General features: G+C 41.0%; 1 protein-coding gene across 1 annotated transcript in view; it reads left to right on the top strand.

The window, feature by feature from the left end:
* LOC121413939 (leucine-rich repeat serine/threonine-protein kinase 1-like) overlaps positions 1–15,257 on the top strand; it is a 79,304-nt gene extending 64,047 nt beyond the window's left edge. The window contains exons 19-28 of the mRNA XM_041606958.1: positions 723–2,495; positions 3,170–3,625; positions 4,089–4,340; positions 4,867–5,016; positions 5,755–5,956; positions 7,193–7,412; positions 8,315–8,572; positions 9,441–9,637; positions 11,112–11,240; positions 12,078–15,257. Coding sequence (XP_041462892.1) covers positions 723–2,495; positions 3,170–3,625; positions 4,089–4,340; positions 4,867–5,016; positions 5,755–5,956; positions 7,193–7,412; positions 8,315–8,572; positions 9,441–9,637; positions 11,112–11,240; positions 12,078–12,544 — 4,104 coding nt within the window. The 3' untranslated portion in view covers positions 12,545–15,257. The remainder of the gene's footprint in view (positions 1–722; positions 2,496–3,169; positions 3,626–4,088; positions 4,341–4,866; positions 5,017–5,754; positions 5,957–7,192; positions 7,413–8,314; positions 8,573–9,440; positions 9,638–11,111; positions 11,241–12,077) is intronic.
* Positions 15,258–15,521: the final 264 nt, after the last annotated feature.

The raw sequence follows: 15,521 nt of genomic DNA, 5'->3' as shown, positions 1-15,521 counted from the left end.
TTTGTTCATAACACTGACCTGGAACCAATCAGAGTGTTTCTTTTATATTTGTAATTCATTGCAAACCTTTAGATAATGGGGCCCAGGTGGTCTTTATGGACAGGTTCATTTATATATACATGTTTCTGTTTTCTGTTTGTGGTAACTCCCTTAAGAACTCGGCAGGACAGCATTTTGCTGGTAAAGGCCAACCTGGTATATAACCAATTACCTATGAAACATTTTACATTGAGGTTAATCAGTCATAGTGGCTGACGTTATAGACGACAGATATCACTCTCGGGCCTTTTTATCAAAGTGGAGACAATGGCAGAGTTGGGATTCGAACTCACAGCCTTGCGATTATGAGTCCAATGCTCTAACCACTGGACCACACGACCCGTGTGGTCCAGTGGTTTGATGCAGTAATAGGGAAAACCAATCTTGTGGTCTTTATACATGTAGGTGGTCCTTCTTTACAGGCTCTGAAATAGGTTTGACTCAACTATCTTTAGCTTTGGGATGGGAGTAAACTTTGGTTGACCCCTTAATTGACCCCCAAGCTATGTCGGGGGGGGGATGTTTTTTGTTGTCTTTGACGCTTTTCACGATAAGTCTAATTTGCCCAAGGATTTTGCCACAACGTTGCATACTCCTTGCAATGCCCCTCCTTCACCTAGATCATGAAGTCCGCAGTAACTGTGGACCTTACACATTTTCTTTGATATTCTATGTCTGTACAGGTTTACAGGAAGACGGGAGCAAGAAGTCCATCACCAATCCAGTCTTCTCCTCCAGAGAGATGGAACAGAAAAGCAGTACGTGGTCACAGTCCGTCCCCATCCAGGATTTATTGCCGTGATGCATCACCGACGGATGTGACATCCGCTGGAGAGACATCCCCTGAGACCCTCGAACCACCTGAGAGGAGCCAGGCCTCAATGTCCATACCAGTCCCGATCAGAAGGAACCTCCAGGGCAAGGCCAGAATGGCAAACTGCGCTTCGTCACCGCCTTGCGAGATGTACAGTGAAGCGTCAACGTCCACCTTGGGATTGGACACAAGTGATACGCCTACCTTTGAACTGTTGCGGAAGTCGGTCACCATCTCCAAGAGCCCAAGCTCCGGGGATGTCAATACAGGAACTGTCAAAGGAAAGCTGGACAGGGCAGACATTGCGTTGGTGTCAAATCAGGCAAAGGATGACAAGGTGCCCAGCCCATTTGATGGGTATAAGTTCACTCCTGTGGAGAACCTGAAAACTGCTATCAGAAGACTCTATATCCTCCAGTACATTCCCAGTGGCTTTTGGTCACACCTGATCAGCAGACTTTTATCCGACCAGATGATCCCTGGTCTTATCAACTCTATGTATCTGCTCTCAGACGATGTCCGCAGGTTCTTTGAAGATACCCCTGTATCAGAATTTACCAATGAGTTCCAGTGGGTGTGTTGGCAGTCTGGGATCGAACTGAAATTCATGTCAGTGACTGTGTTCCACGTGAAGGCTGTTGTCAGGGAGAAGCTGTTGAGTTCTGTTTTTGAGCGGGAGAGGAGACCAGAGTCCGTCCACGTTCTGAGCCTGACAGATGACCCTGACAACTTCCCGAGGAATGTGTCCCTCTCCCGGAGTGGTCAGTTGGAGATCCTTATTCCTAACCAAAATCTAGAAGTAACACATAAGGTGCAGCCGAGAGACAGCAATGGAAAGAAAACTCTTGATTCAGTGAAAGTGCTTACGTCATTGGAGACCGTTTCCCGCCTCCTGTCAACCATCATTGACCTGATCGACACCTTGATAGAGAACTTTTATCCCAACCTGTGTGAACCGTTGGGGACAACGTTTGAAGGAGAACTCTTCATCACGAGGGTAGTTCCTTGCCACCGGTGTTGGCGAGACTACAACAAGCCAAGTTGGGACGAGGTGGACGTCTCTGAATGGGAATTCATCCATGCTCTTGATGCAGATTTGCACCTGAATGCTGAACACGAGTCTCCGCTCCTGTGGTCGTCCATCAGCTCTGCAGATGCCCAGATGATCAGCACCAATACAGGTGAGCGAAGCAAGCTTTGCTGCGGACTCTCCTGCAGCTACCCAAGACTCCATGATGACATCCTGACAGGTGTCAACCTCAGGCACCTCAACCCAAGGCGAAAAGCTGCCCATGCACTCTATCGAAAGGATCGCATAGCGGCAGCGGCCAACATCCGTCTCTCGACCGATGGCGACATGACTCTACAGACGGAAATAGACGCTGACAGAGATAATCCCCTGCCGCTGGAAACCTGCAGCGAGCTTGGCATTGAACCAGATGTCAGTAACGACATGATCGTCATGGACACTGTCCTTAATAGCACCATGTTGAGCTCCATCCATAAAAGTGGTGATGTGCCGCATGATATCTGCGTGTATGGGTTCCTTTTCGAGGAGCTTGTCCTGCAATCTATGAGGAATGAGTTTGTGGAGTGTCCCAATCACGGGAACATAGCCATCTCGGTCATTGCACCAGATGTTGTGAGTACACTATACATGTAAGACTTAATGGTCCGTATTCTGAAGTCGGGTTTAATTAAAACTCTGGTTTTAAGTTGTGGTTTAAGTATAGAAAGCCAGTTGTTACATAAATATCAGCTCATTTGACTCCCAAAACATTATTAAGTATGACAATAGTCTTCACCATTAAATAATTTGTGAAGAACACAGTAAACATGAGAAGCCTTCACTGTAAACAAAATTTTGAACCGTTTGGCTTCCCATAATTTTAGCACAGAGTTAGACCATGGTCTAAGTTAAACCCGACTTCAGAATACGGGCCAATGAATGCAGATACAATTTTTCAAAACCTGTGACTATATGTTATTGGGATCTTTCACCTGTTTCTCTTTATTCTATACATGGTTTATAATGGCATGTTGATAATCCATTTGTAAAACATTTAGAAGTAAATTGCTTTGCTAAAAAGGCAAAGATTCTGTCAATGTAAAAACTCTCTTCTGTGTTGTATAATATTAACCTCTGCAAATGTTGTTCCATTAATCTTTATGAGAGAAGTTTTCTTTCTTCCCCCAAAATACAACTTTTGAATAGATCATTAGATTTGACTTCTGTCACTAAGAACAATGTATCCCTCCCTTTTTCCTTTTATTTTCTTACTATTCATTTATTTGTTAAAATGACTGTGTATGTAGATGTATGCAGATCTTGGACCATCCCTCCTGACCGAGAAGTCGGCGCTGGACATCCAGCGTCTGTTGGGCAGTGGGACGTTCGGCCTGGTCTTCCAGGGGGTGATGGCCCGTGCCTCAGAGCACCGACGTCCCATCGCAGTCAAGATGCTCCAGCCCTACCCGCCGGGGCAAGGCGCCGGGAACACCGACAGGCGGCGCTACGACAATGACAACACCAAGTGGCACCGGGATCCGTTGAGGTTCTCCTGTGAGGCTTACAGAACGGCTCGCAAGGAACTATCCATCATCAATAACCTTGACCATCCACACATAGTTCCTTTCTTGGGATTCTGTAGGCATCCGATGTGTCTGATCCTGGAGCTGGCACCTCAAGGTGCCCTTGACACCAAGATGGAGAACTTCAAGCGTGTTGGAGCCAGGCTGACGCCTCACACCTTGCAAGAATTAGTCGTACAGGTATGTGAAGTTGAAGATAAGATTACTTTAAGCTGCAGCTATGATTGAAACATGGGCATTTACATGTAGGTTTGTAGTTCATATTTGATGTATTTCTCTCATGCTTTCTTTCTCTGTATCTCTTTCTCTCTCACCGTCCCCTACCCTTTCCCACTCCTTTCCCCCTCCTATCGTTCTCTCTTTCCACATTAATTTTAGAATCACTGGTAAACAACCTAATCATTTGTAAACAGGAGTGAACAGATTTTATTCAAGTAGTAATAGAGGTAGAAATTTAAAATCATTAAATTTCAAAAGTCTCAGAGCAAACAAGGATCCAGAAAAAGCTGTATATCCTGTAGATAAATCTTTCTAGGGAAAAGGAAAGTTGTGTTAAAACTTATGTCAGCTATTTCTGAGCTTTCCTCAAAAAATAATTGTGAGAACTTGCTTTTAGTATGCCTGAATTCCTTTTACTTTGCAGGTTTCCTCGGCCGTCGCTTATCTCCACAGCAAAGACATCATCTACCGTGACCTCAAGGCGGAGAATGTCCTTGTGTGGAAGTTCCCGGACCCGTACAGTCCGAACCCCGCGGATCCCATCAAGATCAAACTGGCTGACTACGGCATCAGCGTGACCGCTCTGCCTTCAGGAACAAAGGGGTATGGTGGGACACCGGGATACATGGCCCCGGAGATTGTGCAGTATGACGGCAAGGAGACCTACAATGAGAAGGTGAGATGCCTTGAAATTGTGTTTGTTGGGTCTTCAGGAAAACTACCTGAAAAGTTGAAAAGTTTAGCAATAAAAATTTATAAATTTTCAATGTCCCCATGATTCTTATATTGGCTACCACATTTGCAGTGTTCACAATCTTCAGGAAGACTGCCCATGAGTCGAGTGTTGTAAAGTTTAAAACTACAAATTCTATGTCTCCCTGATTCTTACATGTGCATGTAATGTACATAGGTAACCATCATTGGTTTATGTTTTATTGGCATTCATCTTCCTAATTTTTGGTGTAATTCTTGTTGATAGGGTACATTTGTATATTAAATCTAGTTTGCAGCTTTGCTTCTTAACCAGACTGTGGTTGATCCAACTTTTTCACCAGGTGTAGAAAATTAATTACAGGAATACGCATCCTTGAAATGTGATTTCGTGCACTGTACTAGTTGCATTATCAATTGTTTCATATTGTTTGCTTCTAAAAGGAAGAAATCAAATACAAATCTACCCCCCCCCCTCTTTCATTTTTCAGGTTGATTGCTTCTCCTTTGGAATGTTCATGTATGAGCTGATGTCTCTCCAGAGACCCTTTGAGTGTCTGGTCGGGAAGGACGTAGGTCGATTGTCAGAGGTTATCAAGCAACTCATCAAGGATGGCCAGAGGCCTGTACTGTCAAGAAAGGTTGGATCTTGTTCATTAAAGCCTCTCTTAAAGATAAATGCCAGTTTGGCAATGATCACAAAATGAATTAAAACAGAATAGAATAATGTAACTTCTGAAGGTTTCCATGGTGAAGAAGAATAGTGTAGGAGGTTTTATGGTACACCATGTATCTTTCTTGGGCAAGTTTTGGTCCTGAAAAGGACCAACACAACACTCGCCCAAGAATGACATATGGTGCAGCGTGAAACCTACTACACTAGAATAGAATAAAATGACCATGAAGTGTTTATTTGTATGAGTAGAAAATATGTGCCAAATGATTCTGGAAAGAAATGTGTAATCTCTGAGAAATGAGCAAAATAAGCCTGGCATCCAAAGTGTTTATCACTGTTTCACTTCATTCCTGGATCACATAAATGTGCATATCCTAAAAAAAAAATTGGTGTGGATGATGTGACATAAAAGTTCCAGTAATATTTTATAGAAAGAGGGTGTAGTGGTAGTTTATGTATTGTTTTTATTTTTTTTTATTCGGCATTTAATTGAAAAGAAGACAGCATGTACAATGCAAGATTGAGAAATAGTACAAAAATACAAATAGTTTTTAGACCCTTTCTCACCCAACCAGGTAGCCTGGGTAGGGAATAGGTCAACTTAATGGCCATGGCCCACAGGCTTTCCCTCCAATTGAATCTTAAGAAAATGTCCAGTTAATAGGATGCACCTTGATATATCTTCCTCCTTATTCTCTTCCAGGAGAAGTCCTACCCAACCTACATGCTGGACCTGCTGACATGGTGCTGGGCCCAAGACTCCAGGGACCGCCCGTCCATGGAACAGATCAAGGACATCTCAAAGACAGCAGAGTTTGCCAACCTCCTGGAAGTGCTCTCTCTGGAGGAGAAGCCAGTCGTATCCTGCGCCGTTGCCACCACGGCGGGATGTGGGTCAGAAGGAGGTGAGTTGGGTTCTGTCTGTGGCACATTATCTCCTGCAGGACGATTGAACAGTTTGTCATATCAAAGGTTGGAGCCCTGTAACATAAAGCGTGGCAATTGATTGTAAGGCTAGTTTGTGTGAGTGATCCTTCAAAATAATGAATGCAATCAATTTTAGAAATTGTGGAGCTGATTTTTAGGATCGATCATACAAACTAGCAACTGAATGCAATAATACAAATCAGATCCATGATTCATTTGTACTCTTTGTGTCCGAGGGCCTGGGGAGCTGTTTCACAAAGATTTAAATATGACTGAAGTCGCACTAAAATGCTGTCGCGTATATGATATGCAACACGCAACTTTATTTTTACTCAGTAGTGCGCATCCTCTTAGCTTGATCTGACCAATGCTGTCATGCCTTTTATACCACACACAACTAGGCTCTTAAGAGCAACTTTAAGTCATACTTAGGATCTTTGTGACACACCCCTTGGTCTCTTGTATTGTGAAATGTAGATAAACTTCACCTTCAGTTGGCACCTCACGCTGGTGCACAGTGTATCTTTATTACGGGATAGTTAAGGAGCTTCTGAAAGGGATTGTACTTCAGGTTGGGGGCCTAATTACCAGTTAGATATGAAGTCTGTGCAGTCATATCTGCTGTAGTGACAAGCTGGCTTGGGTCAACCTGCATGTAAAGACCATAATTTTGATTTCCCTCAAGTTGTATTTCCCATCGAAACATGTTATTACAGGAGCCTCTTCATAAAGTCCACTTTTCTTCTATCAAGTGCCGTAGTCTTAATGTACAAGTTTCACTGTATTACAGGAACCTGTTCATAAAGACCACCTATTCATCTAATAAAGACAGCTCTTCATGTTTCCCTTCGATGGATTTCATGGGAAGGTTTCATTGTATTACAGGAACTTTTTCCTAAAGACCACTTACTCATAAAGACTGATTTTCTTGTATACTTTGGGTGGTCTCTACATGTACAGTGGTACTCAATAGTAAGTGAACCCACAAGAAATTTAACATATTTAAAGTGTTCTGCCATGTTTTAGATATTTAATTGTGAAGTCAGGTGATAAAATATCACATTTAATAAAGTTTGCTTCTCTGGGCTCGTCAAACATTGTGATGTTGCCATCTATCTCCAACACTCAGAATGAAGGAGTTCACAAACTTATAATACTGTATCAAATTCTTGTATAATCTTTATAAAATTCATGTTTTTTCTCAAACTCTTCAGATGGTTCAGACACCTCGTCCAGTCTGCCGGTCATCTGGATGACCCAGACCATGGAAGAGGATCAGTCGTCATCGGTGGTCATCCTCAACATTGACCGCACCCCTAGCGATGACACCACCTGCTTCAACCTGACTGTTTCCGGAGGCAGCGTCCGCTGTGTGTGTTCTGTGGCCGATACAATGTGGCTTGGTCTGAATTCAGGCTCTATTGTTGTTTATGAGTAAGTGCTAACAGGTTGATTTGCACATTAGATGCTCTCACACATACCTACTCATGAAAATTACCTGGTATTTTTGCGAGTGTGAAAGACTACTTGTGATATCGCCAAAATAAATATCTGCAAAGTAGTCAGTACTGTTAAAACGGCATTGATTTAACACATCATGTCTGTTCTAGGATGACTCCACCAGAGTTTTGACGAAGGGTCTTTACAGAGGGTTCCATGAAATTTGCTCTGGTGACAATTTCCTGCTCTAAATTCCACACTGTAATTGAATGACCAACTTCAATCAGGGTTTAACACTCTACCCTACCCTAAACTTAACATAAAACCCTATTGCAACCCAAACCCCAGCCCTACATCTTAGATGAAATTAAGCCTGGAGCAATTGTCGCAGGAGCGAATGTTGTGTTGCCTTCCTTCTGGTCCGGAAGAATGTTGGTCAATTGTCAGAATAGTCAATACTGTAAAAGGCCATGGATTTAACACATCACATCTATTTACAATATTAGAATAATTTTGAAAAGAAGGTAAGGTGTCTTTGAATGAGCTGTTGATTGAATAGTGTGTAATACATGGAGACCTGCCCCAAAGGGAGCTCTCCTCTAGGAGAGATGTGTTCATGATAGCATTGTATCCTTGGTATCTGATTTGGTATGGTCTAAACCAGTTGAACAGAGGCAAAAACATCTTGACTAGGTCCCTGCGACATACACAAGAAGAAATCTGAGCTTTCATATTATACTTTACAAAAAACAACAACCTAGCCTAATTTTTTCCCATTTTGGCAAGCAGACATTCTTCCTATTTTTTTTTGGGGGGGGCTTACATTCTATAATATCATGAACAAACCAGAAACATCGTCCTTATTGTGCTTTCTCTCTCTTTCTTGTTTTAACCAGGAACGGAAGGTTCTCCTACCCCAACGAGATAGCACGCCTCTCTCTTCCACAGTACAAGAGCAAGCCGCGCTCCCCGTGCTGCATGGTCCACATACCCCCTCTCCAGCTGGTTGCCATAGCAGCAGATCACGAGGTCGCCTTCAGGCAAGAAGACGGGAACGGGGCGCCCTCTACGGACCCGGACGGCTTCCACTATGTCGATGTGCATAGAGAGATCATATCCATGGCCATCGTCCTGAAGAAGAATGGAAGTAAAAGGTAACAATTGATAGTATAATCGTAAATCAGTTATAATGTATAGATGGTTTATCGGTATTCCATTGATTGTTTGATCCCAGAGGCATGGGGATCACCTCAATTTGGGGGAATGCCCCCCCCCCCCCCATCGATTTTCTTTTCAAAGAATTTTGGGTGGATTTTAGATAAATGTGATGGAAAGTGACTTGAAACGAACTAGGAAGATTTGTGCCATAATACAAAGTTGATTAGGATACATTGTCTTATGTTTTTATCCATCACCCCCCCCCCCCCCCTTACAGTGTAATTGCTGCCACTGCCCATAAATGTATGTATGTCTGGCCCCCTGTATACAGGCCCTTCCTTTAATCATCTGTTTCCACTTTGTGTTTCGTATGAAACATTGCATGCCCTCAAACTATTATGGCTTGAGGATTTTGTAAAGTAAAAATGAAGAAAATGGGGTCAGACGTTGAAAAAAATGTTATTTTAATTGTCTCGCCTGCAAAGTGGAAGCAAGACATCGGTGTCATATCTCTGACAGTGGTGGCGTGATCCAAAATTTTTACCCTGGGCACATCATGGATATATGCATGCTAAAGGATTTTATTTTTTATTATAAATTTGATTACTTCTGATTATCAACCTGTTCCAATCTTTGTTCTTTGCTTCCTCACATCCTACTGGTTATGGTGTAGCTAGACCGAAAGGAATATAGCCATCATGCTTAAGAAAAAGTTCAAATTTCTTGACACTCTTCAGCAGCCTTTATTCTCAGGTTTCACTTGTCTCTCCTTTCCCAAGTAATTCAAGCTAAATGATTTCTTCCAATTATAAACTACTTCTGATGTAACAACCTGTTCAAATTTTTGTTTCTCGTTATCCTCAGGTCCTACGAGCTATGGTGCGGCCAGACCGATGGGTACGTGACCATCCTGAATGCCGGCAACCTGACCACACAGCAGGTCGTCCTCTGCCATCTTGACGAACCCCTCTCGTTGGCACCGGTCACTCAGATGGTGACCTATGACCTTGCCATCCAGGAACAGATGGGTCTCCAGCACGTCTGGTCGTACGTCCAGCCAGGTGGGTGTGGCCTCTTGGGGGTGTGGCTTCTGGGGGGTTTTCATGGGTGACACAGCATTTGGTCCTGTTCTGGGCTTAGGGTTGCAACAAGGTTGTATGTTTGGTTTAGGGTATATAGTGTTAAACCCAGGGTTGAAGTTGGTCATTTGATTAGTATATAGGATTGAGAGCGGCACAATTGTCACTTGAGCAAATGTCATGGAACTATTGCATGGTATTTTTATAAGTTGATGATCCACAGAATTTATATTGAGCTGTATTTCTATTTAAACATCCGTAGGCGCAGGCTCATCCAATTTAATTAATTACCACAAATGTCATTAAACTGTGTCAACAACTTGCATGGATGTATTGTGAGACATGCAAATTGTGTCAAGTAGTAACATGAATTTACATTGATGAATTTTGTCCAAGTTTTACGTCATTTCACAGCTTTAGGAACTGCTCTTTTAAATGATATAGAAAACTAAGATTTCGGTTTCACCCATTATTGCGGATTTCAAACTGGACATTTATAGAATATTGGATGGCCTTGAGGTTAATACAAGGAAATATTGGACGAGTCGAAGACAAGTCCAATATTTTGCAAAGCGAGTCCTATATTTCCTTGTATTGACCGAAAAATGGGTCATCCAGTATTATGATTATTATTCATACAGAGAATTTTAGCAAATAATTTTTAACTTACCCTCCCGCCCTGAGACTCTGACTCTGCTGTATGATGGGGGACCTAAAGCTACGCACTTTGTTTTCAAACAATAAAAACTGTCCCAATTTTAATATTTCAACAAATTATATTTCACTAATTTGTGGCAAACATTCTAAAGATCATTAACCAAGTAGAAAATATCACAAAACTCACTAATACGAAAATCCCGTCGTGTTTTTCGAACACCTCTTGATTTCGCCGCCCGATGTAGAAGGGGTCCTAAAGCTACGCACTCGATTTATCATGCAAAAAAAATAGTATTTCCTGTGCCATGTGTGCCTCAATTTCTAAAATATATTCAAATTATTATAGGATAAAATGAAATTAAAGCGAATATAACTCCAAACTTCCTAACAGTTGTTGGTTTTCTCTGCATTTAGAGATTTACTGCAGCCTTTGTAGAAAAATTTTAATAGTAATTGTTCATCACTCTGCAGTCACAGTTCCACACACAGAGTGCACACTTGCCTTTGAAAACTGCATGCGCGCGCGATGTCTGGTGCGTACATATCGGGAATTCCCCTTCTAGTCGTCCAATATTTTCAATATTGTGTCACCTCGGAAAAAAATATTAGGCGAGTTCAACAAACTTTTTAAGTGGGTCGAGTGCACCAACAAAATAACACTTGTATTTGGGCTCTAAAATTGTCTGTATGAATAATAATCACAAATATTTAATGTCAGGCCTGTCAGTAGTGTTATTTTTACCCTCACCTTCTTCACCAACGGAAATTATTTGCTCATATCCCCTCACTATTTCTCTAGGCCCAGTAGTGTACAAGTGGAACACGGAAACGAGAACAATAGAGGGCAGACTTGACTTTGTTGCAACGGTCTCAACTTGTAGATCCAACCCACGACCAAGAGGCAGACAGAGTCATCGACCAATGAGTGGTAAGTCGCTTGCTGGTCAGTTTCAGAACCCCTAATCAATCGTAAATCTTGCCATTGATTGGCATTTTACAGTTATTTTCAAGTGAGTTGTTTAGGTGTAGGAATTAGATGAAAACAAACAAGTTATTCTCATCTTGTAATCATGTAAAAATAATGTAAAATCAGGTGAAAAGTGAATTTCTAATTAATTGATGGTCTGATTATTGCATCAGATAATTGATCAAATTAATTTCAAATTTGTTAATGAAATGTGTGATCAATTGCGAATAATTTTCTTGCCACATCCAGTAATGACTCTGATTTTTGCATACAATATGCAGTATTAGAAATGAAATAAAATATTTCACTATGGTTTGAATTATGATTGAAGAGTTCAGTAACAGTAGTGGTGGGGGGAGTGTTTAGTAACTCGCACATATTAAACAAGATCATTATATTATCCCTTGACTTATCTTGACCCTGTCCCCAACCATACCGCTATGATCCTGCAAATATTAGAGTAGTGACAGTTATTATGATGTACGGTGTCTGATATAGCGTATGACTAGCAGTTTTTCTTTAATAATCACGCTTTATTGACATCAGCAATTTCTCTTTCTTAACAAAATAACATTTGCATCTAAGGAATTTGAAATCTGTAAATATTGTGATTAAAATGCAATCCTCGACATAAAAAATGGAATGTTTACTGGGATTAAATGAGAACCACCTCCCTACTAATAACGTAGATTGGCCTGCACTGGGTAATGCCTAGGTGTTACAGCCCCTTTCCTAACATTGTCATACAATGTACATGTAAAAGACCATCTTTCTTAATGTTTATTTTCCCCCCTCTAGCCTTCCGCTCCCAGGTGAACTCCATGTGCCTAAGCAGTGAGTACTTATACATCGGGATATCCTGCGGCCATCTCCTTGTCCTTGATGCCTCAACCCTAGCCCCGGCCATCCTGCTCTCCTGTCATGAAGGTCCCGTCAAGTTCGTCATTCCCGTAGCGCCCTTTCATCATCACCACATGGTGCCCGAACTTCCCGATTCATCATCTATCATCCCAGATCACCAGTCAGAGGCAGCTGTAGCGCATCGGTTCAGGTTCAGCCGCCCAACCTTGGTCACCCTCGGGAAGGGCTTCAACGATCTGGTGGGGGGATACGGGAACTCGCCGTCCCGCTTCACAGGCCAGGAGAGGCTGGGTTGGTACATCCTTCTCTGGAACATGGAGTACTTCAGTGAGGATCGTCTGGAGGTTGGAACCGATTTCCTGGATGGCATCGTGAGGAAGAAATCAAGGAGTACAGAGGTATGATGACCTGGTCTAGCACTACGGGTTCTGCTGCTTCAGAATGTGAGAACTTCCAATAATAGTTCCTTCAGGACCTTCTAGAAGTGAGAAATTCCTGGAAGGGTCATTAGGGAGAACTTCTTTTGGTGGCAAAATCTGGCACCATAGTGTTCTCCATCCTAATGATCAGATAAGAAGCATTACTATTATCAATCCTCATGTGGATAAAGAGGCTTACAGAGCTGTGACACCTCATCAATGAATATTCAGCCTTACCAGCCATCCTCAACAATGAGGTCTCTTATACCCTCCTTGAGATGGTGGAACATAGTCTTTCATAATTATTTTCTGTGTCGGCCAACCGCAGAATCCCTTGGTCTAGAAGAAACACCCGAGTGAAAGGGTTCTTAAGGAATATATAACAATACCAGCTCTCCTCAAGGAATGAGATCTTTTACACCTTTCCTTAGGAGGATCAACATAGCAATTGATGAGGATTACCTGTATCAGGCAGCAGTTCTGCTTGGTCAATAAGAACTGAGTGCAAAGGTGTGACAATCTTGTCCATTAGGTATTCTTACCAGCTGTCCAGAAAATATGTTCATATACACCTGTATATACATGTAGCAAGCAGAACATTGTCTTTGAAAAGCAGCTCAATTGCTTGGACAAGAAGAAGCGTGAAGTACAAATGTGTTGCGACCTTCTTGAGGAATATGTAATGTTGCCAGTATTCCCCAAGGGATATGACCCTGTTCATCCTCTTGTGGAGGAAATTTGTTGTTGATCTAATATGCATTCATTCATGATTTGGCCACTGTTTTAGGACCAAGAGTTGTAGTGTGTTCATCATGACTGTAAAATTATTCAGCATTCCATAATTTAGGTTTGTTTGTAAAGCCATATGTAACTGTGACAACTGTATATCAGCCCTACCCCCAACACCCAATATGTGCAGCAAGAGTACAAGGAGGGAAGTGGTGAGGATAGGAGAGGATAGACGAGAGGAAGTAGGGAGGCGTTGAATGATCCAATGGGGCAGACAAGTGTACAGAAAGAAAGATGGACACACTCAAAAGAATAAAGATGAATACCCCGACAACGCTACGTGTGTGTAAAATGGGTCGGATGTACAGTGCATTTTGATTAAACAAGAAGAAAGATGAAAGACCAAACAAGGTACAAGAAAGAGTGAGAGAAAAAAGAAATTATGATCACAATAATTATTCTGCTTTTATATAGTGTTTAGTTCATTTGTAGCACAAAAATGTCTCTTGTTCTTTACAGGTATATTATTGAGGTTTGAACGACCAAAGGAGAAAGAAAAATATAAAGGTTATAGAATAGTGTCAAATGACATACAGAGCTTGGGGATGTTTCATATAGCTATTTGTAAAGTAATGCATAACATTCTGATCGACTTGATTATGGCAAGCCATGTGTGTGCATCCAACACTTAAGCTTAATTTGAAAAACAATATTCATTTAGAGTATATTCGTTGCCTTGATGTAAATTGGATAATTTCAAATCCAATAATATTTTCCTCTTAAACAACATGTTTACTGTAATATGTTTTATACTTGTAGTAATTATGTTTTTGTTAATGTTAACAAATAACAAGATCTAGAGGAGTTGTATGAAAATGAATAATGCATGTCTTCATCTGTTTATGATATGATATATCCGCTGTTGTCAAGGCCTTGATCAATGCTGCTCCCAGCCTAATGGCTTCAGTGATAAGTTAAATACATCCTCAACTTCTGGGAAATGAACTTATCCACATTCATCATATGTATAATATCTCATGAAAAGTCTTTTGCGCTTCATATTTCCGTAATGTACATTGTAAAGTCATGCATAACTTAACAAACAGCTTAATGAAACCATCCCCGGGATGAGAAAAAAAGGCTCATTTCAGGCAACTATCCCTGTCCATCCGAAACCTCCAACCCAACCCCAAACCACTTAAGCTCCTTATCAGCAAGACCCTGCAATGAGATACTATTGATATGCTCTCAAGATAAAAAGCCTTGATATACAGCTGCAGGAGTGCCGAAGTGGCCCAGTTTCTATTCTTCCGGGAAATGGGGAACTGATTTTACATTTTGATTGCAGGCTGTCTGTTGTGTGTTAGGAACCTGGAGTAGACTTGTATCGTTCTTTATAATATGAGCAGGATAAAAAATGTCCTTTTGGCTGTGGTTGTTGACATTCGAATACCTTTCTTTCATCGAACTAACACAGCATAGTAGAAGCGTTATCATTTGCCAGAACACTGATTTTAAGAGCACACATTTGATCATTGTTTTAATCAATTTAACACCACTTTGTTCATTCAATTACACAACATTCTCTTTGGAGATGATATCTTTAGATCTCGGTACTTTTACAAAGATTATGAGTTATTTTAAGAGAGCTAGGATTATATGTATTTTTTGGTTAGTGCATTGCTTCTCAGTGCAATGGAAATTTCTCCCATAATGCATTCCATTTGAGAAACTTAAAGGCACATCTTTTGTGACATGTTCAGTAAATGTACAGTTTGAGGCCAAAAGTTTGCATTCACCTATGGAATTCAATGAAATTTGTTCGCTTGCCAAACATCGTAAAATTTACTATATCTTCAGAAATATAAATACTACCATGACTAATTTGGTATCAAATGAAAGAGTGTATTAAGCTCTTACACATATTTGGGATGCCATTGAGATCAAAGAATATTTCAGGTTGAATTTTCTTTGAAGAACAAAAAGTAATATTCGTGCTAAATGTATTCTAATGTCTGTTATTATATTTTCAAACATCGTTTCATAGAAATATGCAAATGTTATATCTATGATTTATATTGCATTTCTATCATGATATGTCACCACTGAACAAAAAAAGTGTAATCTGAAATGTTTGTGTTAAAAAGTCACTAGCACAAATATGAATGTTTTTGTCAAGTTTTCATTTTCAATTTGTCTAATATATGAAGATTTTTTGGGGGAAAAATGACAC

This window comes from Lytechinus variegatus, chromosome 4 (assembly GCF_018143015.1).
Source record: "Lytechinus variegatus isolate NC3 chromosome 4, Lvar_3.0, whole genome shotgun sequence".
NCBI lineage: Eukaryota > Metazoa > Echinodermata > Echinoidea > Temnopleuroida > Toxopneustidae > Lytechinus > Lytechinus variegatus.
Note: the sequence above shows the minus strand (reverse complement) of the source record. Positions and strands in the feature narration are given on the sequence as shown.